This window comes from Phalaenopsis equestris, unplaced genomic scaffold (assembly GCF_001263595.1).
Source record: "Phalaenopsis equestris unplaced genomic scaffold, ASM126359v1 Scaffold000840, whole genome shotgun sequence".
Lineage (NCBI taxonomy): Eukaryota > Viridiplantae > Streptophyta > Magnoliopsida > Asparagales > Orchidaceae > Phalaenopsis > Phalaenopsis equestris.
Window position 1 is genome coordinate 6,017,014 of NW_018165280.1, and position 26,668 is coordinate 6,043,681.

Below are 26,668 nucleotides of genomic sequence, written 5' to 3' on the forward strand. Positions count from 1 at the left end.
ATCTAGAAATATAATCATATATATATATATGATATTCGGCTCGACGACGATGGCGATATACTCTGCTAGGTTTTCACCCGACGACGAAACCATGCTTTGATTCCTTGTCGACGACAAAGTACCAGCACTCGACGAAGACAACGCAGTTCTCGCACTTGACAACGACGACGAAGGACTTAACCTTGCGATCGTCGTCTTCTCTTTTGCACCAAACAACGAAGGGCTTCAGTGTCTGCTTCTGCGGCTTCGTCGTCTCCTCCTTCGTGCCTTCCAGCTAGCCTTCTAGCTTCTGAGGTTCTTTTTTGCGTGGATCGAGCTGCAATTTCATCTTTTCTGCCCTGTCTTCTGCGCATTTCATCTGCGGTTCTTGTCTGCGCAACTTCGCCCCAAACACTTAGGCTTGTCTTTTTTGCCCTCCGCCCGACTTGCAAGGCTTCTCTTTCCCGTGATGGAACTTTCTACTTCTTTGGTTGAACCTGACAAAATCTCCTTTGCACACGTTGTGGGTAATCCTTAGAGGGAGACGGCGGTTGTCTTCCCTTCAAGTTATAAGGAGCATCGTGATGGTACAGGTGACTGCCCGTTTATTAAAAATGCAAGCAGAAAAAGTGAGAAGACAACACTCCTTTTCTCCACGTCAGAAATTTCAACGGTCACTAACAAATTCAAATTTGTTCTTATTGAGAAATTTCAATGGGGATACCCACCTATGAAAATTATCAGGAAAAATTTTGATGACCACAAATTAACAGGGAAGTGGAAAGTGATGCTCGTGAATGGGAAACATATTGATTCAGTTAACTGTGTATGAGGACTACATTCGGATTTTCTCCGGAAAATATCTTAACATCGTTGGTAAACCATGAAGCTGCTCAAGTGGTCTCTTGATTTTGACCCCAATCATGAACCTCCTATTGTACCGGTATGGTTAGGCTACCTGGTCTCAAACTGCACTTTTTTCATCATTAGGTTCTTTACTAGGTTCTTTACTCTCTTTACTCGATTGGTGTCATACTTGGGGACCCTATGAAACTAGATCTACCCACTCTCAATCTTACTAGACTTTCTGTGATCAAATACTTGTGGAAAAAGATATTACTTCGCCTAATGTTACTGAAGTCTGGTTGGGCACAACACATAATGGATATTGACAATAAATCGTCATGGAGCATAGACCTCCTTATTGTTCTCAATGTAAGATGTTTGGGCATACTCTTGATAAATGTCATAAGATTCATCCTAATTTGAAATCTAAATATCAAGTAAATAAGAATGGACCAAAGGATATATTTGTTCCACCTGGAGAGAAAACTATCACAGGAAAGGATTTGGTGTCTGATTCTATTTCCCTCCCCCTGAAAATATTGTTTCTGCAATCGATGAAAAGTTGGATGGCCTTGCTGAGCAACCTACACTTTCAAACCCTATTAAAAACAATAATGAAGGACCTCTACCTACGCGGATTGATAATCAGGAGAAACTTGCAGCTCCCCACTTTCAGAAAGTATCAGGGGTAGAGACGACAACTCTTACCTCACACACAATTGTTGGCACAACTGTTAGCAATCTTTCAACTGCAGCACTACCACCTTATCCGAATGAGCAACAATCTTCGGATGAGGAATGACAGGTTTATACTTCCAGGAGGTACTTCCAGGTTTATACTTCCAGGAGGAAGAAGAAGAATGAAGATCTACTTGAGCTATGGAATCTAAGAGATGATACTTTGGTTACTTCGGGCAATGGTACACACCTCACCAATCTGTTGGCTGGTTCATTTCCGAGAACTAGAGGCAGAGACAAAACTAAAGTGGGTCGATGTGGTTGATCTTTTATTTACTATCTACTTTTGGGTTGTTAATTTTTTTCTTCTCTTTTTGTGTCTGTTGTACCGTATGGGTTGGGTGCCTATTTGGAGCCACTCATACAACCTATCTCTATCCCTTTTTTTTTTAATATAAAATATATAGATACATACATATACATAAGTTATGATGATGATGTATCATTTTTATCCATTTATTTTGACTTGCATAATTTTCAAACTGAGGCTTAAGCCTCGTGAACAAAAAATGCCTCAATATCCAATTGCACAATTTTAAACATTGATCTAAACAAAATATTTTTCCGCTCAATCCTTATTAGTGACATTAAAATGTGTGCTGATGAAAAATTAACTTACAAATTTATCGGCTTTTATTTCATTTCATGTATGTGAGAGAGGGAGGGTGTGACAAAAATTTGTACCAAAATTGGGGCAAAAAAACAAACTTTAATTAACAGAATTGAAAAGGAATCATAAGAGTTTTATTGAAAGAGTACTACAGGTTTTCATCTCATTATTTAATCAACACATGGGTTAATTCATCTTTAAGAAGAAAGAAAGCAGTCTACATAAGAAAGACAAAGCTTCGGGTAAGATACACATACATGTCTTTGTGCATGTTGGGACATTGTCATAGGCAAAGGGTGATTACGGATTTTTATTGTGTTGTTGCTATTACCAGTTGCAAGCCTCAATATGGCAGCATTCATCAAATTTATATACGTAGCAGCTGCATGTTGGCAGGTACAGTTGTGAAGTATTGTATATCCTAAACTTCCATCAGCATACTGATCGTCCATGACAACTGCGCCATATCTTCAAAAAAATGAAGTAAAAGCTTTTGAATTTAAAATAAATATCTAAATTACTATGAGAAGGAAATATGATTATCTAGAAATATAATCAAAGATATGTCAACATAAGCAGCAAGGCAACCACACTTCACCAGAAACAACTGCTACAAACAATGGCATAAAAAAATAATATTATAAACTATTAAAAACACAAAAGATTTAACAAAATAAAAAAAAAATAAAAATAACGCTGGCGGGCAAGAGAGAACCACCACAAAGCAACTCACTCTAACGACAGAGAACAGAGAATTAATAAACGACTCAATGATTAGGACAAGCAAATAATTATACCTACTTATTGCGGAAGATACAAAACCAAACCTTGCAATTTAAACTAAAATTTCATCCATAGCCAGCATCGAGCTCGCAAAGCATTAATGCAATGAAATGATTAGAAGCGATACACATTTTACTGCAAGCTTGCGCATTCCATGCAAGCAGTGCACAAGGTTAGTACATTTCTTCTTCCCTAAAGCACACTTTAAATAGCATTGGTACACCGATACTGGAGTTAATCTAAATAACAATAAAAAAAGTAAATATTATCACTGGAAGCAAATATGTGGTTACAAAGAGACTGAAATAGAAAATAACAACTGACACGACACAACACTCAACGAGGGTGGATCCCCGGCGGTAGTGATGGTCGATGAGGGATAGAAAAGTTGGCAGTGGGTTGGAGGCGATAACAGCAAGGATGGAGAGTTGAAACAACGATGAGCAAGGTGGTGGGTTGCTAGACAGCCAAAGGAAGGCGGTTCTGGATAGGGGTAGCGAGGAAAAGGACTGGACAGTGAGAAAATTGTGAAAAAACAACAAAAGAACAGATGTCATGGTGACCTGCAGTGAGGGGGAATGCGAAACGGTAAAGCAGGAGAGATGTAAAGGGGATGGGAGAACATAATCATTACTTTTGGAGAGGCATACAGTCGAAGCACAACCCAATTCCTTGAATACAACCCTTGAAGGGAGAATAACAGACGCTGGCGCTTGTCCTAGAAAAATACATCAAAAACAGACTTCAAAACCCTAATACAACACAAATATAAGAAATGATTATAAAGGAATGAAGGATAATAGGAAATAAAACATAATAAAGGAGAGGCCCGTCTCTCGTGATTGAGAAATCCAACGTCATTGTGACAACTACAGTATTCGCATAATTTTTTTGTGCGGGAAGCTCCAGAGTCGATCTCCTGAAATTGGGGCAGCTTCAACCTCATCCGTCGAAGCTTTTGTCTCATCATAGAAGTCCAGTCGGCCTCGCTGAAGTTATCAGGAATAACATAATCTCCTGACAAGTCAATCTTGTAGACGTCGACATTCCACGACAAGTCTTGATAGAATATATATGTATCCTTTTAGGCATATCCTGAACTGAAGCTGCACATAGATATAAATTTCCACAATGTAACTCTCTAGCCCTTAAGTCTAAAACATGTTCCTTCCACTTCTCGTACTCAGCGAAATATAGCTGATAAACAAATATGTGAAGAGAAATCAACTCTAGAATGAAATTTGTAGTAGGTTGCACCACTCTCATTAGTAACAACTGAAGAGAGACTTGTTCTTCTTCACTGATAGGACCTAGATCTCATTGAAGAATTTTTTTCCCCATCAAGCTCCTAAAATAATTCCCAAAGTTGTGGTTCAACATTCTTGTCCGTACATCTGATAGTGGGTACACTGCTAAATGGAATTTAATCTTCAAATAACTCCATATATCTAAAAGAGGCACAAAAGAGCCCCATATCTGACACACCGAACCTCCCTCAGTAGACGCAGCTCAGAAAGGAATCTATAGATATGAAAAGTCTGAAATTTTCTTATTTGAGGTTGTCAGATGTTTGGTGTCGATTCCTCGAACTTAAAAATAACCTTGTACCATCAATGTGAATTCTGTTGAAGTCTCCCTTATGCCCTCAGTTGAAGCTACGTGCTTTTCTTCCTCATCCATTGTATCTGATCCATTCTCCTTTGAGTTCACTTTCTTTAATGTCAACTGTCATTGCCCCATTAATCAATAGCTTGCTGCTCAGTAAAATATATCATCCCTTGGTTGTGCAATTTGCTTAAATAAGCCCAAATCTGTGAAACTTGAAATACTTCTTGGCTAGGATGGATTTGGTAATGCGCATTGGTGTCCCTTATTCTCACACTGAACTAGCATCTCCTCAGGCAAGGTTAGCTTGGATGTTCCCCTGGGTATTGTGATTGAAATATCCTGAGGTTAAACACTGCCTGTAAGATATGATGGTCCCCCGACAATGTGGTATCTCCAATGCTGGATCTAAGGTATGAACATCCAGTCTGTAATGAGTCGGTGGAAACTGTCTCTACATAACCTATTTTATCTTTAGAACAGGTAGTAATTTTGTCTTTTCCCTCACATTGGGGTAGATAATTCAAATTTTACCATTAAAATAATGCACTCTTCTTGAGCTTGCTAACAGCTAGTTTCATCATTCCGTTTGAGTCTTGACACTCAAAGACATATTCCAAGGTCCGGAGTCACTCGATGATCTCATCCAAATCCATATGGGCATCAAAATTTGGCAAGTCAACCCTTATTTCCCCATTTTGTCTTCTCAGGTAATCCAGGTCAAATCTTTAAGGCAGAGGTTTTTCATCCCTCGAATCAACATAATGGAAGAGATTCACTCTATGCCTTCGATCTAGTAAGTCACCGTTGTGGCTATGAGTGACCCATCTGGATTGCCTCCTCTCAGAAGTGGCAAGCCTCTGTTGTTTTTGGCGGGTTTCCCACTGCTATATCTTCCCTAAAAATCTTCCGGACCCGCATTGTGAATTCCTCATAAACAAGATCGTGCAATTTCCCCTTGATCAAACTTTCGACTATTGACAGCTCGGTGGCATGGCTAGGTTTTAGGTTTAAGAGGTGAAAGAGGGAGTATAAGATTGATTACGAGTGCATAAAAGCACTTTAGGGTTGCTGATTTTGAAAAATCAAGAAGAGGACAATTGGGATTAGGTTCAGATTTGGCTATGATTTGGGAATAGGAAAGAAAATTTTTGGTAGAGGTACCTTGAGTAGGGGTAGACACTAACAAATCCTAGGATAGGACTAGGATTAGGCAAGGTTTGAGAATAAATGATACCAAGGTTTACACAAACCATAATAGAAAAGCAAATATCATTACTTGAAGCAACTAAGAAGTTACAATCAACACACTTGAAATGAAAATACAACAACACGACACCGAAAATCAGAAATAACAACATTCGCGACACAAATAATCAAACTAGGGTGGGATCTCGGGGTAGTGGCGGTGATCGACAAGGGATTGGCTCTCCGATGAGGTAACAAGAAGTGGGTGAAGGCTAGAAGACGCGGCGACAACAAATGATGTGGACGGCAGTAGCGAAGGGGAGGAATTTTTGCTCAAATGTCTATCGACACTGCCGTCGACGCCCGTTTCTCCCTTTGAGGGCTATATCCGAGGGTTTTGTGGTGCTCCGGCTATATCTCTCTCCCGAGGTGGTGTTTATCTTCCTTATCCATTTCGACATCCTTCCCATGTCACTCCCAACCGCCCTCATTGCTGTAGCGCCCCCAAACAGCTGCCCCATGCTGTTTTCCCTGCAATTTCTCCAATCCAACCCCCTGTCATCTCTGCCGCCACCCTAGACAACCATCCTCTTGCCGTCCTGTAGTTTCCCACATCCCCCATTGCTTTCGCCGACATTCCCCCGCAACGCTGCAACTGCCCGAAAACAACATTATCCTGCTATTATCTCCTACTCCAGACACCCATCCTTCCATTCCTCTCCTTCCAGCTTGCTGCCCTTGCCGCAACTCCTCCCCTTTGTTGCCATCGTCTACACCCATTGCAGTCACCATGCCTTCAAGCCTTCACCCAGTCCTTGTGATCAGATATTTACTCATGGAAAGAAGAAGTGGGCCATGTTCTTTAAGACTAATAATTTAACAAACAAATGACTTATCAATTGGTATCTCACCTCGACTGATAAGATTCATTAAGGCTAGTAATCAGATATTCACTCATGGAAAGAAGAAGAGGGCCATGTTCTTGTCCAGCTGCACTAATAGCATCAGCAAGTGCCTTTTCCGGTTCAGGAAATCTGTAACTTCTGGGTTCCTCTTTCTGTATCCAACCACCTATCACGTGTGATACAACCTGCAATTAAATAATTCTCAATAGATCAGAATGCGGCATACACTTATGATTAGAAAAGTAAATTTACAGAGAGAAAAACTATGGAATTAATATGCAATCAGAAATTTTGTTTTATAAAACTAAGCAATACCTTTTCAGCAACTGGATAACAGAGATTAAATGGAATTGGTCCACCACCACCTCCACCAGTTAATAAAGGATTGAAGTGAGATGTTGTCAGTAACATGGAACCCTGATCAGGATGAGGCTTAATCCTTAAGAAAAGTAAACCTAAAAACATGAAAATAGCCGGAATCAGCAGCTGAAAAGCAACTGTTTTCCTATCCCTTCGAGCAGAAATCGCCCTTTTTATGAAGAGCGCCTTTAAGTGCATCCAAAAAACTGGCCTTATGACGCAGCTACAGATTTTAGTTAAAGAGAATACCGCGAAACCAAAGATAGTGGATATGATCAAGCTAAGAATATGCCTAATAGCACAGAACAGCCTTCTGAAAAACCCGAGAGTATGAACCCAGTAACCTTTAGATACTGATAATCCAAAATGCGTGCTTTGGGAAACTTGATAACCTGCAGTGCTCGAGTTTTCGAGACCTTTTTGATATTGATGAAAATCTACTTCATCCAACCTTTGCCCTGCAACTTTCAAAAAAACTTCCTCCAGTGTAGTAACTGAGATTCCATAACTCTCAATACCACAATCATTTTCCACAAATCTAGAATTATCTTCATTGTCTGGTCTTCTCATACGGCTTTCAATCTCCCGGAACATATTTACAAATAATGATGATGAAGCAAGAGGAAGTCTGAAGGATACTTCCGAACCAACCTAAATAAGAAAGGAATGCAATGGGAAAAACATTTTCGACATTTAGAAAAAAATAAATTCATCGAGAAAATAAATTAACAATTAAAACATGGAATATTATCATAGGAACACAGAAAAAAAAATAATGCCTTTTCTGCACCAACAACTCCATACAGCTCAAGAAAACATGGCATAAACAGACTCCGGAAGATAGGGGACTCACAGAACAGATTCACTATATAATCCCAAGGAAAAATAAATGTTTGAAACACTGCAGTGCCCTTCTTATCACGAAATATTCAAGTGCAACATTAACACAATAAGAGAATGCAATTTTGTTTTCTTCGTGATTACTCGTCAATATAAAAGGTACAAGCAGAGAGGATAAAGAAAATGACTAAATAATTAAGATAGCTAATACAGACTTCTACCGCCAAAGTGTTTCTTATACGTTCAGCAGTATCAACCAAGTCATGTTTTCCATAGGCAATCGATCAGTTAATAGAAAGTTTTAAGCAAAATTTTCCATGATTCCAAAGATTATGGTATCCATCACTTGCTACCTCTTAAAATAAAAGTAAAATTTAAGTAGGCTTAAGCAAACCAAAGAACAAAATTAATTAACTGAACAAGGCAAACTAAAATAAATGGATTTTCATTTTGAAACAGCATATGTACTTTCAAAATCAATAACAAATAGATTTCGGAAAAAGAGAGTTACATCAGATATGCATTCAGCTGTTGGCACATGATGACGAACGATCTCAGCCCCAACAGAAGCACGTGGGGATGTCTAGTGACGAAGAGACCAAGCAGAAAAAAAAAAATTAACATTCCCAAAAACCACAATAATAATAAGTTTAGAGAGAGAAGATAAAATACAAATAAACCTTGGCTATCGTTAGTGTGTATCCAACCCCATACCGATTCTTCAGAAAGAGAGAACTGCCATGACACAATTTTAAAAAAATAAGTGGAAGAAAAATCCAAGCAAGCATTTGTTTTTCCTCCAAAATCAACAAAAAAAAAAAACTAGTATGAAATATTGTGACTCTACAGCCTCATTATTCATACAATTCTAATGAGATTTTTTTCTACGAAATTAGCAAATGACCTCTAGATCAAAATGGAGGTAACCTAATCGATTCTCTAGGGCAGTTATTTTGCACAGCCTTCAAGATCTCAAGAATAATCCCAACTGCTACACTTGACCATTCCATGTGATAGGAACTTACCCGCAATGTGAAGATGTATGCTGATCAAGTTGAGTAGACTTCACTAGTTCAAACGCCATGATACTAGAACTAGTAGGAAAAACAGTGGAAACACACAAACAAACTTTCATTAACAAAAATGAGATTACAACATGACTCAAACGAAAATAACAACTCAAACATAAAAGAAACAAGCAAAGACTCCAACACGTATCCCATTGTGTGGTGGAGGCGGGCTAGAGGGATAGGAATGATTTTGAGGGATGATGGCAGTCACCGAAGACAGGTGGTAGCGAAGGGAAGGTGCAAAACTATAAGAACAATAAGTGAGAAGGGTTATAGGTAGTCGGTAGCAGTAGTTGGGTGGTTGGGCGGAGCATGAAAGGAGTTAGATAGGTGGAACAACAGTGATATTCTGCATGAAGAGCGAATAATTGGGCGTTAGCGTAACGGTGGTAGAGTTTGACAGTAGAGGAGTGGAGGGGAGAAGGGTTGAAAAGGGTAAAAAAGGAGGATACAATCACCACCTCGGAAAGGATACAACCGAAGCATCACCACCTCCTCAGATACAACCCAACAAAGGAGAAAAAGATTCCACATAGGAGATCTAAAACTAAACTCAAACACAACTCCAATCTGAGTCCTACTACACAAAGACAACAATTTATAGATTCCTAAGGAAAACTTCAACAAAGGAAGAAAGTGGAAGGCCAAGAAGAATCCAAAAAACACTTCTAAGAGCGGCAACCTCGTGAAGCTTCCCTGGAGGTGATGCTTCTTTATGAATCACGACATTTCGCGATCTCCATTTCACGCCTTCGCGGGGGATCTCCCGTTCGCGAACCTTCAAGAGAAATTGCGATTTACCCGCCCGACTTTTGCGAATCACGGTTCGAGGCACCCAAATCGGACATTGGGCACTGTTTTAGCGCCCACGTCAGTCTCCTCGGTTGGGGGAGTTTTGACTTCATACGTCGAAGCTTCTGATTCTCTTTGGTTGTTCCTGGAACACACTAAAGATTCTTGTGTCTCTCAGAACAACTAAGAAGCTTTTCCCACTTGCGAGCATACCCCCCGATTGATCCGTTCTAGTTCGGCGTAATTTGAGTCGGAGGTACATTACTATGTATATTCTTTCGATCTAAATTACAAACAAATAAATATCTCATATGTTTCTTATCTATGATAAGTTGGGAAGGCTGTGTGTTTGCAAGAATTTGGTTGATGTATGTTCTCCCGATCTTCCCTAAGACTTTTGAAGTTTTGGAGAACTGGCATCTTCTGATGCGTTCCAATAACAAGAGCTTCACACTGGCCTTTCGTCTCATCATGTGGAATATTGGGGGTGGGGGCTGGAACTGTAGTTGCTTGTGATACCATTAGTTGGTCGACGCTAATATCATCAACTGAAAGTTTAAATTTTGACATCTTCTGGTCCATGAGATCTTTGTATGTCTCAACAAAAAGTTTCACATCATAAAAAAATTGCATGTTCTTTTTAATCACATGGAGAAAATACATTGAATGTATCCATAAATAAGGGAATTCTCTTGAGGGGAGGGCGGGGGGGAGACCTCATCGGATTGAAGTTCTTCTTCGAACTGTTCTTCAGTGTCTGCAGTGTCCTCAGCCTAGGTCTCAACAACGCTCTGCTCTGTGAAATAAATAATTCTCATGGTTGTGCATTACAATAAGACTCAAACGAAAAAATAACTAAAACATAAAATGACAAAAGCAAACAATCCTAAATGTATCCTATTGGCTAGCAGAGGTCGGCTAGACGGATAATAATGATTAGAAGGGATGACAGTAGTCACGGAAGGCGAGTGGTGACGAAGGGAAGGTGTGAAACTATAGAAGCAATAAGTGGGAAGTGTTGTAGGTGCTCGATAGAGGCAATGGGGTGGTTGGGCAGAGCTTGAATGGAGTTAGGAAAGCGAAACAAAAGTAATAATCTACAGCAAGGGGAAATAGTTAAGTGTTGGAGTTATGGTGGAAGAGTTCGATGGCAGAGGCGTGGAGGAGAGAAGGGCTAGAAAAGGTAAAAAGGGAGAACAAAATCACCAAATCGGAGAGGATGCAGCTGGAGCACCATCACCTCCTCGGACACAGCTCCACAAAGAGGAAAGAGACTCCAAACAAAAAAATTGAAACTGAACACAAACACAGCTTTAATCTCACTCTCACAAACACAAAGACAACAATTTATAGACTCCTAAAGGAAACTTCTACACAAAGGAAGAGTGGGAGGCCAAGAAGAATCCAGAAAACACTCTTAATATCTGCAGCCTCTTGAAGCTTCCCTGGAAACGATGTTTCTTCACAGATCGCAACATTTCGCGATCTTCCGCTCGCGGACCCTTGCAAGAAATTGTGATTTCCCCACGCTGCTTTTGAAATTCTAAGCGGTCTGGCCCCGCGGTTCGAAGCGCCGAAATCGGGCACTGTTCAGCGCCCCGAACTGGGCGATGTTTTTGTGCCTGTAATAGGGCTCTTGCCCGAGCACCCGCGTCAGGCATTTTCAAATGCAAACCCCTAATCTAAGTAATTGATAGCATGGGAAAATGTTTGGAACTCTCCAACCTAATTCATTTTGATACAGTCCAACATGCAATTAACTCATATTGTGCTACCATCCTCTATTTTAGCCAGAAGCAAAACAGGTTGAAAAAAAGGAGTTGACAAATCTTTAGAAAAGAGAACTGAAATTTTTACAGTTGCTAATTAGGAGAGAGATGCATCACACCAAGGATCTACCTTCAATTATAATATAGATGTATACAAAAACTTGGTCACACTGAGACATAATGTACAATTTATGGTCTTAAAAAGTACGGCTAAAGCTAAATCAAAGCTACTAGCACTTGGTAATTGTAAGGAAATATAGTGAAAATATTGTTAGAAAAACTAAACAAACATGTGGGAAAATCTTTAAAATCTACCTTATCGAAAATAGTAGAAAAAATCCTATTTGCTATGGCAAGGCAATAACATATTAAAATAGACTAATAATTTATCTTAGAAAATATGGAAATGAAGTAGCTGAAACAAATTATGTTTAAACAAACCATTAAATTTGAGATATCCTCACTGATATTGAAATGCCCGCTAGTTCGCAGAATTCCCACAATCCCACAGCAAACGAAGCTTCCACGATGGCAGGGAGAATGGAGCTAAACCGCGTGATTCTAGTGCCAAAGGCTCGCGGGAGTCCAGCGCTGAAGACTTTCTTATTTTTATTTTGTTCATTTTATTTTGAACTAGTTTCCTTACTTTGCTTCTTTGTTTTCTGGTTCTTAACTATTTCCTTAAACCGATAGCTACCGTATTTATGCTTTAAGAATTTGTTCTCGAGTTTATGATCTTCGGAGCCATCTTCTTTTCGCAAGTGGTGTATTTGTACCTTCCTTAGGAATAGTCAATGAAACCTCCTCGCTGTCTGTATCTCACGGCTTTGCAGTTGAACTTGCCGATTTCAGCCAGCACAACCATCGACAAAATTGAACCTGTCGTCCAACAAGAAATTTATCCCCAGAATCCCTTACCGCACATATTAGACTTCCCTCGTATTCACCTCCACAAAAAAGCTTGATTTCTAAATAAGTTTTAAAAACCCTAGAACGGTATCATCTGGTATCAAAGGCCGACAAAACCTAATTTTTTAGAGATTTATCTTTCTTACCCTAAATCTAACCATCCAGGAAAAGAATTTTCCACAATGCCCAAGCCATTCCTACAACAATTCCTAACCTTAACCCTAAATTTTAAAAATCCAATCTTGCTACCTCCACCAAAATATTACACCTATCACCAAAACTCAAACCCCCGACCAACCCTGAATTACAATCCTAAATCTATCAGAAACCTGATCAAAAGAAAATGATACAATGTTTTGTAAGAGAAACCAACAAAGAGGTGTCCAAAAGTTTATATATAGGATATGAAGTGAGAAATCGAATGTTGAATCGCATGATTCCAATGATAAAGGCTCGAGGAAGTCCAATGTTGAAGATTTTTTACTTCATTTTCTTTATTTTCATCAAGCTTCCTTTGTGTCTTCCTTTCCTGGTTCTTAATTATTTCTCTAACTTCTAATTAGGTGTCTTTATCAAGTTACTATAGATGTGTATTTTGTTGTTTTGAGGACATCCAACTATTGTAATTGTTTTGAGAAATTGTTCATGAGTTTATATTCTCTGGAGTATTACATTATCTTTCTTTTACAAGTGTATTTATATTGATAGCAAAATTTAACAAACAACCAAGAGAAACAAATATTATTACTAAATTCAAAATCTGAAATTGCAACAAAAAGTAGGAAAACTGAAATTGCAAATAAAAAAATAACACAACACTGGAACAAGAGCTACGGTGTAGGTTGTTCCGGCTAGGGTTTGGATCTCCAGGGTGGTAGCAAAGATGTGGCTAGCAAGCTAGAAACAACAGGACAGTAGTTTCCCGAAGTCCGGACAGCAAGTAAGCAGGAACAGCTGCAGGTGGGCTGTTTTGGGTGTCGGCATCAGGGAAGGTGATGTGAGAGCGATGTGGGAAATGATGGGAGAAAAGTATAAGGATAAAAACCACCTGGAGACCAAGATACAACCGGAACCATTTGAAACCCTAGGATATAGCCCGTAGAGAGAAAACAAGACGTTGATGACTGTCCCAAATCACAGCAAAAATTGAACCCTAAACAACAAAGAAATACTTAAATAGACTACTACTATAAGAAGTGGGCACACACTCGAATTCGGCAGCAACCCTAGGCCTAGAGAGGGTCATCAATCCCTCCCTCAACTTGGACCGAACTAGTCCAGGGTGTACAAAACCCCAACATCAAGTATCTTCTTAGGAATAGGTGGTGGAGCCTTCTCGGCACCCTTATCTTGCCATTTTGCTGTCCAATTTACTTCAGCCAATACAGCAGTCGGCGATGTCAAACCTGCTGTCCAACAACAGACTTATCCTCGCAATCTCTTCCAAACACTATATACCACACATGTTAACCTTTCCTCACTATTCCATAACCATCTCCCCGTAAACTCAATTCCTACATATCTTATCGGAACCCTAGAACGCTATCACTACCCAAAGTTTTACCTAGCCTAAATTCTAGCAAAAATTTTAATAATCGAATCAACAATTAGGGCATGACAAACATATACAAAATAGCTCGAAGGGAGTGAAATTATTCTGAATTTTTTGCCACCACACTTTCATCTACACCAATCCAACAATCTATGTACAACAACATTCCATCAACAACAATCCAATAACTTGTAGATAACAACTTTCTATCTGTAGCAATTTAAATATATGGACTGTAATATTAAATTTCTGTTATGCAGTTAATTCTGACAAAATTAAAATTGGTTTCAAGTTTTGTTTCTCTTTGATAAAAAATCTCAACTTAATTATTTATTCATACCTTGGACAACTTCACATCTCACTTCTTATACTGTATAAGAGAATAAAATTAAGTCATATAATATCTTCTGTTCTACTCTCCTCTCTTCTCAATCCAACTTTAAAGTTTTATCTTTGAAATAATATTCTAAGATATCATAAAGCCCATCACTAATAATTTAACATCCCATTTCCTAAGTGCACAGCCCATACTGAGGCGTTATGTTCTTATGAAGAAATCAAATATAAATAAACTTTTACATATCATTTAGCAACTTTAGAATAACATGAATCTAAAATAAAAAGTTGCAACAGATAAAATCTTTAATATTGCCTTGCTAAATCAGCTACCTAGTGAAACCTGAACAAACAAAGCAAAACAATTATCAAGTTTAACAGATGTAAATGTTATATCTTGTTCTTTCTACAAGAATGTATTTTGAGTTGACAGTGACCTCCCACAACATCTTAAACTGCCATTTGCCATGATAGCTATTCGATCTCCCAGAACATCAGCTTCATCCATAGAATGCGTTGTTAGAAGAATTATCCTTCCTTTTTTGATCTTCTTTATCAATTGCCATGTAGAACGCATAGCATATGGATCCATACCACTGGTAGGTTCATCAAGAATGATAACCTGTTTAATACGAAACAACATCCATAGAAGTATTCTAGAAAGAAGAAAATCGAGATATAAATAGATCCCCGTACCTTGCTATTCCCGATAAGAGCAATTCCAAGTGATAATTTCCTCTTCATTCCTCCAGAAAGTGATCCTACAACTGAGTTAATCTTATCGGTCAATCCTACCTGCAATCAATGTATTCAAGATAGAAACACTCATGATTAGCAAGACGGATTATGACGAGAAACTTATCCATGGGCAACATATTTCTAAAGCTTTGTAAGAACATGAAAAAAATAGAGACGATGTCTGGCGCTATGAAATAATTATTGAAATAAAGGCAATTAACATTACATTTAAAAGTTGGATAATTATAGAATCTATGTTGAAGGGCAATGGGCAATCCTCGAGTTGATTGTACAAAGTGTGGATTATCTATCAAGAGTAAATGAAATCAGGAAGAATAAAGCGTTTCCTTCTTTGCAATGCTGCAAAGAAGGAAATATTACATTTGCATGAATTCTTTGCTTTTAGCTGAAAATTTAGATTAGAAATATGTATTAATTAAGTTATTTAAAATAAATTATACAGAATATTATGTACCTAAAATAGATTGTACAGACTATTTTTTATTGGAATAAAAGCAAAGGAAAAGACATTCAGCCTATTTGTTCAAAATAATGATATGGTATCAGAGATTGAATCGGTCTAAATCCTAGGTATTCTTTAGCTTTTGTAATCGTTCGCAGGCATCTTCGACTGCTTCCAAGGTCCTCGCCAGAAGCGCTCGTTCTTGTCCTTGTTTGAGTTCTGCGGAATCTTCGTCCGCCTTCGTGTCGCGATCCTCATTGCTTTGATCGCGACAACCGCGATCATCTCATCCTGTCTCAAGCCGAAGAGCAATCACTCGCGATCCTCACTGCTTCGATCGCGACAATCAAAATCTTCTCATCCTGTCTTAAGCGAAACTTTGATTTTCTTTGATTTTTTTTTTTTTGGATCTCTCGGTTTTTCTTTGGCTTCGAACTCCTCTCCTAATTTAAGGCAGTGCACGATTTTTTTTGGGTTGATTTACATCAAAGATTTAGATTTTTTTTTAATAACTTAGCTTTCTTTGATTTCTTGTTGATTTTGATCAACGACAATTCTTTTTAGAATATCTTCTGAAATCTTAGCTATCAGATTTACGGGAAAGAATTATGCCGCATGAGAATTTCAGCTCAGAATGTTCTTAAAAGAGAAGGACCTTTGGGGCCATATCGATGGGCCTTCTCCAGCTCTTGCTGAGGTAAAAGATCTTAGTCAATGGCAAACAAAGAATGTCAAGATTGTTTCCTAAATTTTGGGGCCTATTGAAGCTCATATGGTGAATAATTTACGATCATTTGGCATAGCTAAAGAAATGTGGGAATACTTGAAGTGCGTTTACAATCAAGATAATTCTGCGAAATGTTTTCAATTGGAACTTGACATGAGTAATTATAGTCAGGGTAATTTTTTAATTAAACAATATTATTCTGGCTTTCTAAATTTATGGAGCGAATATACTGACATTATGTGCTAAGGTGTCAAAAGAGAACTTAGCTAGTCTTCAGACTATTCATGAAGAAAGTCACCGTTATTAGTTGTTAATGAAGCTCAGACCTGAATTTGACACTGCTCGGGTTGGGTTGCTTAACAGAGACCCGGTTCCTTGTTTGGATATTTGATTTGTTGAATTAGTACGCGAAGAACAAAAATTGACGACACAAGCTACTATTAGTACAACAGGTGGATCATCAGAAACAATTAATATGACATATGTTGCTCAGACCAAAGGGAAGGGACCAGTGCAATGCTACAACTGCAAGAAATTTGGTCATATTGCAAGAAATTTGGTCATATTGCACGAAATTGTAAAAATGAGTGTTGTAATTATTGCAAGCAAAAGGGACATATTATTATGGAGTATCCTACACGACCCGGGAACTGCAAAACATTTCATGACACAGTATCCAAAACTCACAATCCTGGCTCAATATCCACAGTTGCTGGCAACAGATGATTCTCTCTGTCTTTTCTGCTCTCGGCCTTAAAGGAAAAGATAAAACTATTACTTCCGTTCATTCTCATTGGTTTGTTGATTCAAGAGCAACAACTCATATAACTTGCATAGCTAATTTATTACATAACCAACGTCAGTACGCTGGTACTCAACTTATTCAGGTTGCTAATGGAAATAATATTCCAATTATGACAGTTGGTGATATTAACTCCTTCAGATATGTTTTGATTTTTCTTCAATTATTTGAATATTACGAGTCATGATATTCAATTTCTTGTGCAACAAGTTAGTCAATTTATGCAACCACCAACACATCTTCATTTAGCTGCAGTTCGATGTATTGTTCGGTATTTGAAAGGTACTTCTCATTGTGGTCTGTTTTTTTTCTGCGGAGTCTCCTACACCTTAACAACCTATAGGATGTTGATTGGGCTAGTTGTCCTGATATACGCCAATTTAATATTGGATGGTGCATGTTTCTCGGCAACTCTTTAATCTCTTGGAAGAGCAAGAAACAAAATCGAGTGTCCCCAGCTTGTTCCGACATCATTTGGCTTCGGGGGAATGCGCTGGTTGAGCTTGGTTTTCCTCAGCTTGAGGCTACTTCTCTTCATGAAGATAATATCAGGGCTATTCAGATTGCTACTAATCCCGTCTTTCATGAGTGCACGAAACACATTGAAGTAGAGTTTCATTCCATTTGAGAAGCCTATGAGGATAGTGTTATATCTCTTATATTACTTTTGATCTTCAGACGACTGATATATTTACTAAGATTCTTTCTCGACAGCGTCATCAGTTTCTTGTTGGCAAATTGATGCTTCTTAATCAGCCAACATCAATTTGAGGGGAATATCAATCAGGAGTAAATGAAATCAGACAAAATAAAAAGTTTCCTTCGCAATGCTGCAAATAATGAAATATTATTTTTGCATAAATTCCTTCCTTTTGGTTGAATATTTAAATTAGGAATATGTATTAATTAAGTTACCTAAAATAAATTATACAGAATATTATGTACTTAAAATAAATTTTACAGACTATTATTTATTGGAATGAAAGCAAAGGAAAAGACATTCAACTTACTTGCTCAAAATATTGACATAGATGATACTGGAGTTGACCTAATCCACAATAGAACTGCAAATAATATTGCTGAAATCAAAAGGGTTACAAACAAAGCCTCTTGACAAAAAGAAAAATAAAAAACACAAACATAAAAAGACACCCTAGAATGAGGAAGGGGGTAGTCTGCAGTCGAGGTGGTGGAAACCGGTGACTAGATGGAGGTAAGAAGGCGGCTAAAGGAAAGCTGGTTGTTGGATTGGAAAGTGGCTGAGGTAATGGGTAACCACTGTGATCGGCAGTCAGGAGGGCTGGAGTTGGAGGATGGGAATATAGGATTGCTATGAAGGAACTAGGCGACAAGGAGAGGGGTAGGTGTGGCGGCAAGGAGATGGGCTAGAGTGGTCGCAGAGTAGAGAACGGAGGGAAAAGCAATTAGCGGCAGAGAGATGTGTTGGAGTTGGCGGCTGGGAGCAAAAAAGACCGAGAGAGCAACTAATTGTAAAGAGAAGGCTTGAAGTTCGCGTCTGGGAGCAAAGAGGGGCGGGAAAAGGTAATATGCGGAATGCAGGAGCTACGACAGCAAGCAGAAGGGAAAGGGGAGGGGTCGAGGAAATAATTACCATTTCGGAAGCTGGAGCACCACTTATCCTTGGATACAAACCTAGCAAGAGAGAAACATAGATGACGGGAAATCTAAATATCGAAAAACTTAACTCTAAAAGCATAAAATAATGTATTTATGATAGAGGTAACTCGAGTGCAAGGCTTCAAGCAAAAACATCTCCAGCAGTGAGGCTTCTATCTATTCACCAAAAGGAGGGAATGAAAAGATATTATTACTCTTATTCTTCCTCAATACTAAACAACATAAACCTTAACCAAGTTTCCTTGCTTTTCCTCAATGAAATCAATTCGCAAACCCAAGGTATTGCTCTTTATGTTACTTTGATAAATGTTTGGAAATCTAATGGAAAAAAAAAGAAAATCAGAGATAAAAGTCCCATCTTCTTTCCAATTCACTCAAGTAAAGCAGCCATCAAACCGAGAAAACCAGGTCTTGTTGGGTGAATAGTTTACAAAGATTCATCTTCCCCAAATAATTTATCTTCCATATTGTAATGAATAATGAACAAGCCGCTATCTTATATTTCAGTTGTTTAAGTAAAGAATATACTATTCTATGCAATTTTCCTTACAAATAAACACTATATGTTGACGAGAATGTGAAAGAAATAAAGTATAGAAGTATTTTCATGTGGTAAGAGTTGCCCAGGCCCCTCCAATAATTTAATAAATATTTTCATATAAGTCCCTTGTACGTAGGGGTTAGCGTTTGGTTGGGTCTGATGAATCGGTTTTCAAATTGGTTAAACTCATTGCAACCACAATCCAAAATTCAAAAAGACAAACCAATCAAAAATTTGATAAAACCAAACTGACCAAACAAAAATTCAGTTTGCATTAAACGGTACAGGCATGAACAGATCGAAATTTAGTTGGTTGGAGTTCGTTTATGAACAGACATCCACAATTACATACCTTATATGTATAATATGAGTTTAATTTGATGAACCCTCCATTTAATTTAGAATTTTCGATTTGCCAGGGCAAATGAAAATAAAAATTAAACCAAAAACCAAAGATCGAATATTAACACTAAAAAAATGAAACACATTTTAAAAATTGAATCAAATCACGCAAACTTGTTTGACTTGGTTCATTTTTTTTGGTTTTGGCTCAATAATACGCATCGCTACTTGTGTGGTAAAGAGATAATATAAGATATTTTGTTTATAGTAGGCAAGAAGAATGTACAAATCGGTATATGTATAGTTATGATAGATATATAATACAGATAAGTGACATGGCAATTCACATCTTTAGGCGGGCACGAGCAGCCACACCGAAAACCGTGCACATCAATCCTATTCCAACATGGTTCAGGGATTTAGGTTCTCTTGAGCTAGCCGACACGCTATATAAATTTTAGTTGCTTTGATAAGTTATGTTTGTGTTGTTAGAATCTAGTTTGGAACTTTTGCATTTGCTTTGTGATTTTTTTTAGATTAATTTTTAGTTTCTCACTAATAAGAGCTGACCCCGAATAATTATTGGTACTATGATGTAGTAATAACCTCAGCACTAAACATGAAAAAAAATAACAAAACATCAGATCAACTTCACCCTTCACGCAGAGCTTCACCGTGAGATTGGGCAGCAAAGGGTACACCAACTAGAGTGCCAAAACCATGAAAGAAGGGGACAAAAACTGATCGGGACATTACTCCTACGACTTTTCAGCAATGAGGTGTTTTAAGTGTCATGCATATTGACACAACATTCAACTCCCCAAACAAGAGAGTAATTTATTTTACTGAGCAAGGCGCAGTGGAGAAGTAAATAGTAAAGACTATAGATGAAGAGAATAGGGAGTAACCCACGAATGATGAGGAGAAGCTTCTAGTTTGATGAGTTCTCAACACCGAACCCAAGAGATAGCAATAGCATACATTTTTCATACCTGTTGCATTGTGAATGAAAAGAAGATCAGTCTCATTAAAAATGGAGGCAGTTGTCAAAATAAAATTTCTACCCAATGGTGACAAATGGATCATTACCAACGCTTTAAAAAAGCGCTCGGAGCATCCGCTTTGAGGAGTGTCTCAATTTGAGGTGCATGAGCAACGACTCAAAGCGTAAGCCTAACTGCTACAGGCAAGGCTTACGTCTTTCTGCGGTGAGTCGCATGCCTCTGGGCATATACACCTCAAAATCATACGAGGTGTGGAAGCAAATTACCTAATTTAAATTAGAAGCAATAACCACATCGCACAAATTAGGATTGGAGCATCATTCTGAGAGATGAAGAACCGTTCAATCACCGAAGTCCAGCAACGCCCAGAGCGTTGAAGTATAACGTCAAAGTCCAACATTGAAGGCTTTTGCGTCTTTTTTGTGTCGAGCCTTCTGCGTCTTGAGTGTCTAAGCCTAGTTGAAATCTTCTACGTCTTCTATGTACCAAGCCGTCATTTTCTACGTCCCGTCTACTATAGAAGTTCAACATCTGTGTTGACTTCTCATTCGAGCCTTCTATATTTAGAACCACGAAGAATTGGGTGGTATGTATGTAAAAGCCCGTCACAAGTATATGCACTTTCAAGTTTAATAAGTCATTAAATTTATAAATAGGTTTAAATTAATTTTAGAGGCATTTACTTATTTACATGCATCCAACCCAAATTTTATTAAATTTTAGGGTGTTAGATATGAAAATTAATAAAAATTGGGTAGTATACATGTATGTACCCCTTAATTTTAATTTTAATTCTTATGTTCAATTTTGTGAATTTTTAATTTTTTTTTTTGTTTTGTTTTGAGGCTTACGCTTTCTCTCGCAAAGAAAAGAATGCCTCAATTCCCAATTCCACCATTTAAAACACTGACTGTTACTACTCAAAAGTATTCACAATCAATGTTCCTCGACTTAATTAAAGAAAGAGTATGAGGCCAGGGTGAACAAGAGATGCTTGGTAAAGTATTTTAGTCAAAATACATTATAGGAGAAAGTGTCATGTAACACTGTGTTCATGGATGCACGACACATTCTATAGAGCCGACCATAACAGTATGCTATAAACACTTTATGCTGACCACAAATAACCTACACATTTATCAAAGATGGAAAATATATTGTGTTTTTCCCTTTCTAAGAATCAACAACAATGCTCAAACAAAGATGATAAATATAGTGTGTAACACTACATTTTTGTAAGTCATGACAAATACACTAGTTGGATTGCCAAAATTAATTCTTTGCAATCGACCAACTACCAAGATGCGACCAATGGTGTATGATGAGTTGCAAAAATAAATTGAAAATCTTATGGCCCACAAACTAGTTCGTACGAGTACTTGTTTGTGTGTTGAGCCGACCCTGCTTGTGCTCAAGAAGAACAAATCGCGACATATGTGCATTAATGATACGACAATGAATAAGATCACCATTAAGTAGTGGTTCTCCAATTAGCAGTTAAATGCTTTGTTGAATTAGTTACGTTGAGCTAGCACCTTTAAGATTGATTTACGTAGTAGATCCCATTAGATTCGAATCAGATGAGAGGTTAAGTACAAGATTATCTTCAAAATATGAGATGGGCTATATAAGTGGATAGTTATGCCTTTTGACTTTGCCCAATACCTTCAACACCTTTATGAGGTTGATGAATCAAATTTTCCGAGCTTTTATAAAAAAATTGTTGTATACTTTGACGAGATTTTGGTGCATGGTCATTCTGTAAAGGAACACTAGCAGCATCTGCGACAAATTTTTTAAATTCTTTAGACAACAATTTTATGGCCATCTAAAAATGTGGCTTTATGTCAACATAAACATGTTTTCTTAGATATAACTACTGCCAATTAGATGGGCCACACTAAAATATAGGCTATAGTGATTTGGTCAAGCATACAATGTTTCAGGCAAGTGTGCCAAGTTCATGGATTAACTTCACTCCATAGAAAGCTCATTAGGAACTTCAATTCTATGGCAAAATCATTGATCGAGCTTCCCAAGGTAGATAGCTTTGCATGATCAAAAGAGGCACAAGTCAATTTCAATGCTACAATAAAAGAGAATACTCAGTCCGCTATATTATCCCTTTCAGGTTTTAATTTGGTATCGTGGGTTGATTGTGATGCCTCAAATGCGGGAATTCAGTTTGCCTTTAGTTAGTTCACAACTTGTGGACTTTTAGAGTAAATTTGAATGATTCATTATTGAAGACTTTCACATACGATAAGAAATTCTATGTAATCGTAAGATCTCTCAGCCATTGAAATCACTATTGGCCAATGAGTTCATCCACTTCACTAATCATGAGACAATGAGATTTACGAATAGCAAAAAAAAGCTAAAGAGCAGATATCTCTCATGAGTAGAATTTCTATCCTTTTTTTTGTGCATCGATTTACGTCCACTCATTCATCATTACTATGCAATCAAATCTAGTTATCTTTAAGGTACTGAAAGCCTTTTATGCCATTGAAGAGGACTTTTCGAAGATCTTGAACAACCTTCATGAAAGAACTTATGAGCAGTACCATAGGTATGATAGCTATTCGTTCCTTTAGAAAAGATGTGCATTTCTAAAAGTTCGTTCAAGAAGAGCATTTTGCAAAAGTACCACAACGGAGGAATGACATGACATTTTGATAGAAACAAAACCTTTTTTTAGTGAAAAAACTTCTTATCCTAGGATAACACGAGATATAAAGAGACGCGACAAGTAGTGTCGGTTGTGTCACTTAGGCAATCCTCGAGATCGATACTTTCCTTTTTGTTTTAGAGGCATCTTGAGTGAATGAGAGCATGAACTTCATTGTGGGCCTTACACTGACCCAATAAAGTAAGGATACTATCATAAGCATAGCACATAGTTTTTCAAAATGACACATTTTGTACCCTGCTACAAGTCGATGAACGGATCCCATATTGCATTTATAATTCAGAAAGACAGTCTGTTTTCATGGTGCACCAAGAAAAATAAATTCAACTAAAGATGTGAAGTTTTTTAATACTTTTGGAGAACTATAGAGGACAAGTTGGTCATGAGGCTCCAATTTAGTAAGGCAACATACCCATAGACCGATGGATAAATAAATGGGATGAATCATAGTTTGAAAAATCTCATCAGATGCTTTGTGGGCAAGAGTATTAGGCAGCAAGACTTGATTCTTCCCGAAATTAATTTTACCAATAAATGATCTACTAACCAGTTCATAGGCCACAACCCTTTGAGATTGTAAATATGTTAAACCCTCTCACACCATTAGAGTTAGATACTTCCAACAATTAAGCTTAACACAAATATATAGGTAAAAGTTAGGGAGATTCAGACTTTATATGAGTAGGTGAAGAATGACATAGTCAAACAAAATTTCAAGTATTAGAAGCAAATCAACAAATTCGAAACTGACTTAGGCTTCGTTTGAAACCATGGTGATGTTCACCAATTTTTTTTTAAAAGTTACTTTCATCGCTGGAGGAGATGAACAGCGATCTGAAACAGCAAAAATTTACTGTTCTTACGAAAGAACTTTAGGAAATGTTCGTCTACCACTGTTTAACCAAACGAAACATTTTGCAGGTTTCTGCATTCGCTCAAACTGAACGAAATTTCCCCGCATCTTCAGACAAAGCCTTAGTGTGAATCAAATTAAAGCATGAGAGGTTTATTCGGTTCATTTTGGGAACTCTTGCCCAAAGCTAATGGTTCTTTCAGAGCTATCCAGAGGATCAATAATGCCTTGCTGAGTGATTACATTCTCTTTGCGACCATAAACGTCATTGATTTGTTATTTTAATATAAGGATTAAAGGTTTCCGATGATGGAGGCACCCCTTCTACCTACGAAGAATGAGGAGGGTGTCTGCATCTTTGAGAACGTGCAAGCAACAACCATGCCCATAATTGGCAAGGACAGGTTCTCTTCCTTGGCTGGTTCAGGGATTGTCGTTCCCTTGAGCTGACCGGCCCACTATGGGCTTGTTAATTGTTATTTTAGAGTATTATTAGGCTATCATTGCATTCTTCATATATATATATATATATAGATATATATATATATATATATATAGATATATAGATATATATATATATATATATGTTGTATAAAATCTGTTTTGGAACTTTTACTTTGATTTTATGATATTTTAGAGATTATTCAGTGTTCTCTCTAATCTGAGAGCTGTAGTGACTCTTTCAAGTGGTGAGATTGTATCTTGATAAAGGGTAAGTGGTGGGAACCGCTTTCTATCTCTTCCTACATTTATACAAAGCGCCATCCTCCTTTTCCTTTCCTTACAGCGGACCAGCAGCAGGATCTTAGCTTTCCATCCTGATTTACAAGAATTTCCGGTTATTTCATCTTCTCCCAATTGCTTAAAAATCATTAGAAACATCTTTGCAAAACTATAGATCGGTTTAATTAAGCTTTTTACATCGAGATGTAAAATAGATGCCAAATGTAATAATTTAATATGTATATGAACACTTCATATTAAATGAAATTATTTGTTTTAGAGGTTTCTTAGTAATATTGAAAGACAAAATGTAAAGAACAATAATTATTTAACTTGTTATATTTTTTAGAAAGTATAACAAGCTTAAAATTTTAATTTGGCCGTTTATTCTTGCCTCAGAACTCTCACTGACGCAGGACCTACCCAAGAAAGCCCTCTTTTCCGTGATCCGCTACAGTAACTCACCTATTTTTGCAATATGCTATAGTACCGCGACCAGGCAGGCTCCCGTTTCATGCTTGGACCGAGCCTTTTTCTTCTTTTTTTTTTTTTGGGGGTCTTGTGATGGATTCGTCCGGCCCTCTGGGACCACTCCTCACTATCATCTTATTATACATTTGCTTTAATGATATTCTAGGGTTAGTTTTTTTGTGTGCTTTGTACCAAGACAGCCGCCGACATCTCTCTACTCTTCAATGGTTGTATCTTGATTTCCATGTGGTGTTTATCTTTTCCCAATTCCTCCACATCCCTCCTGCTTCGCTGCCACACATTCTCCAGCACTGCAAACCTCCCGACAGCAGTCCTGTTTTTGTCTCACTGCAGTTCCTCGATGTCCATCCATATTTCTCACTGCTGCAGTCCCAGACGGTCCTCTGGCTGTCCTACAAAAGCACGCCTTCACCGCAGCAGCCACTGCCGCCACCCGGAAACAGCCATTCCGGGGCTGTTTCTGCTGTTCCAGCCCCCCGGCCAGCTAATTGCCTCATTCCAGGTAGCTACCATTGCCACAAAACCTCCCCATTGCTGCTTTTCTGACATCCAAACTTTCCAAACAGCAAAGTAACGCTGTTTGGACCACGTCCCTTGCTGCCCGGCCATTCCAACCACTCATAATCACTTTCACTTCTCTACCGTAGCCCAGAAGGCCCCTTTCCTACCTTTCGGCAACCACACACAATCCTCTAACCTTCACCAACATCACCCGGGAACCACCCTGACATGAGTTAGTAGGTCGGGTGTGTTGTATTTTCCTTTTCAAGTGTTTTGGTTGTAACAATTTATTTTCTTTCAATAATATTAGTTGTTTTCCTGTTGTGGTTTGAGTAAATTCCAGTATCATTTGGTATTAGAGCTAACCTGACCCTAGTCCTATCCTAGAGATTCCTAGCGTCCACCTTACCCCTCCACCAAAAAATTTATTTTCTATTCCCAAATCATAGCCAAAACTTTGATCTAACCCTAATTTTCTTTTGTTGATTTTCAAAATTAGCAATACTAAATCAATTTTTCACCCTCTTTCACCACCCACTCCAAACCCTGGTCATGCCACTAAAGAGATCTAGGCTCGAGCCTACCCAAGAAGAGATACAGTGAGAGATTTGTCGATTTCAATGAAGGCTTGCGGATATTGAAGAAAATCCCCAATGGGGGGAGATTACCCTCGGCCAAGATCTGAAGAATAACATGAAAGCAAGAGAAAAGGATCTGAATCCCTTCTATAAGGACAACCTTAGTCAAGCAAAAGACAGGCCACCATGCTGTGGAATTCATTATCAGAAGAGGCTTAGAGAATAGCAAAAATATGGAGAATGGGATAATCTGGGAACGAAGCGGAAGATCCCGCCCTGGTTTCTACCAGCT

The 26,668-nt window shown here is 38.1% G+C and overlaps 1 protein-coding gene across 2 annotated transcripts in view; it reads right to left on the reverse strand.

Moving 5' to 3' along the window:
- LOC110031584 (ABC transporter A family member 1) overlaps nucleotides 1–26,668 on the reverse strand; it is a 188,455-nt gene that overhangs the window by 75,460 nt on the left and 86,327 nt on the right. For both annotated transcript variants that reach the window (XM_020734836.1, XM_020734837.1), the window contains exons 17-23: nucleotides 14,979–15,077; nucleotides 14,720–14,904; nucleotides 8,535–8,589; nucleotides 8,366–8,437; nucleotides 6,970–7,665; nucleotides 6,661–6,839; nucleotides 2,431–2,641 (exon numbers count right to left, since the gene is read on the reverse strand). In XM_020734836.1, the coding sequence (XP_020590495.1) occupies nucleotides 2,431–2,641; nucleotides 6,661–6,839; nucleotides 6,970–7,665; nucleotides 8,366–8,437; nucleotides 8,535–8,589; nucleotides 14,720–14,904; nucleotides 14,979–15,077 (1,497 nt within the window). The remainder of the gene's footprint in view (nucleotides 1–2,430; nucleotides 2,642–6,660; nucleotides 6,840–6,969; nucleotides 7,666–8,365; nucleotides 8,438–8,534; nucleotides 8,590–14,719; nucleotides 14,905–14,978; nucleotides 15,078–26,668) is intronic.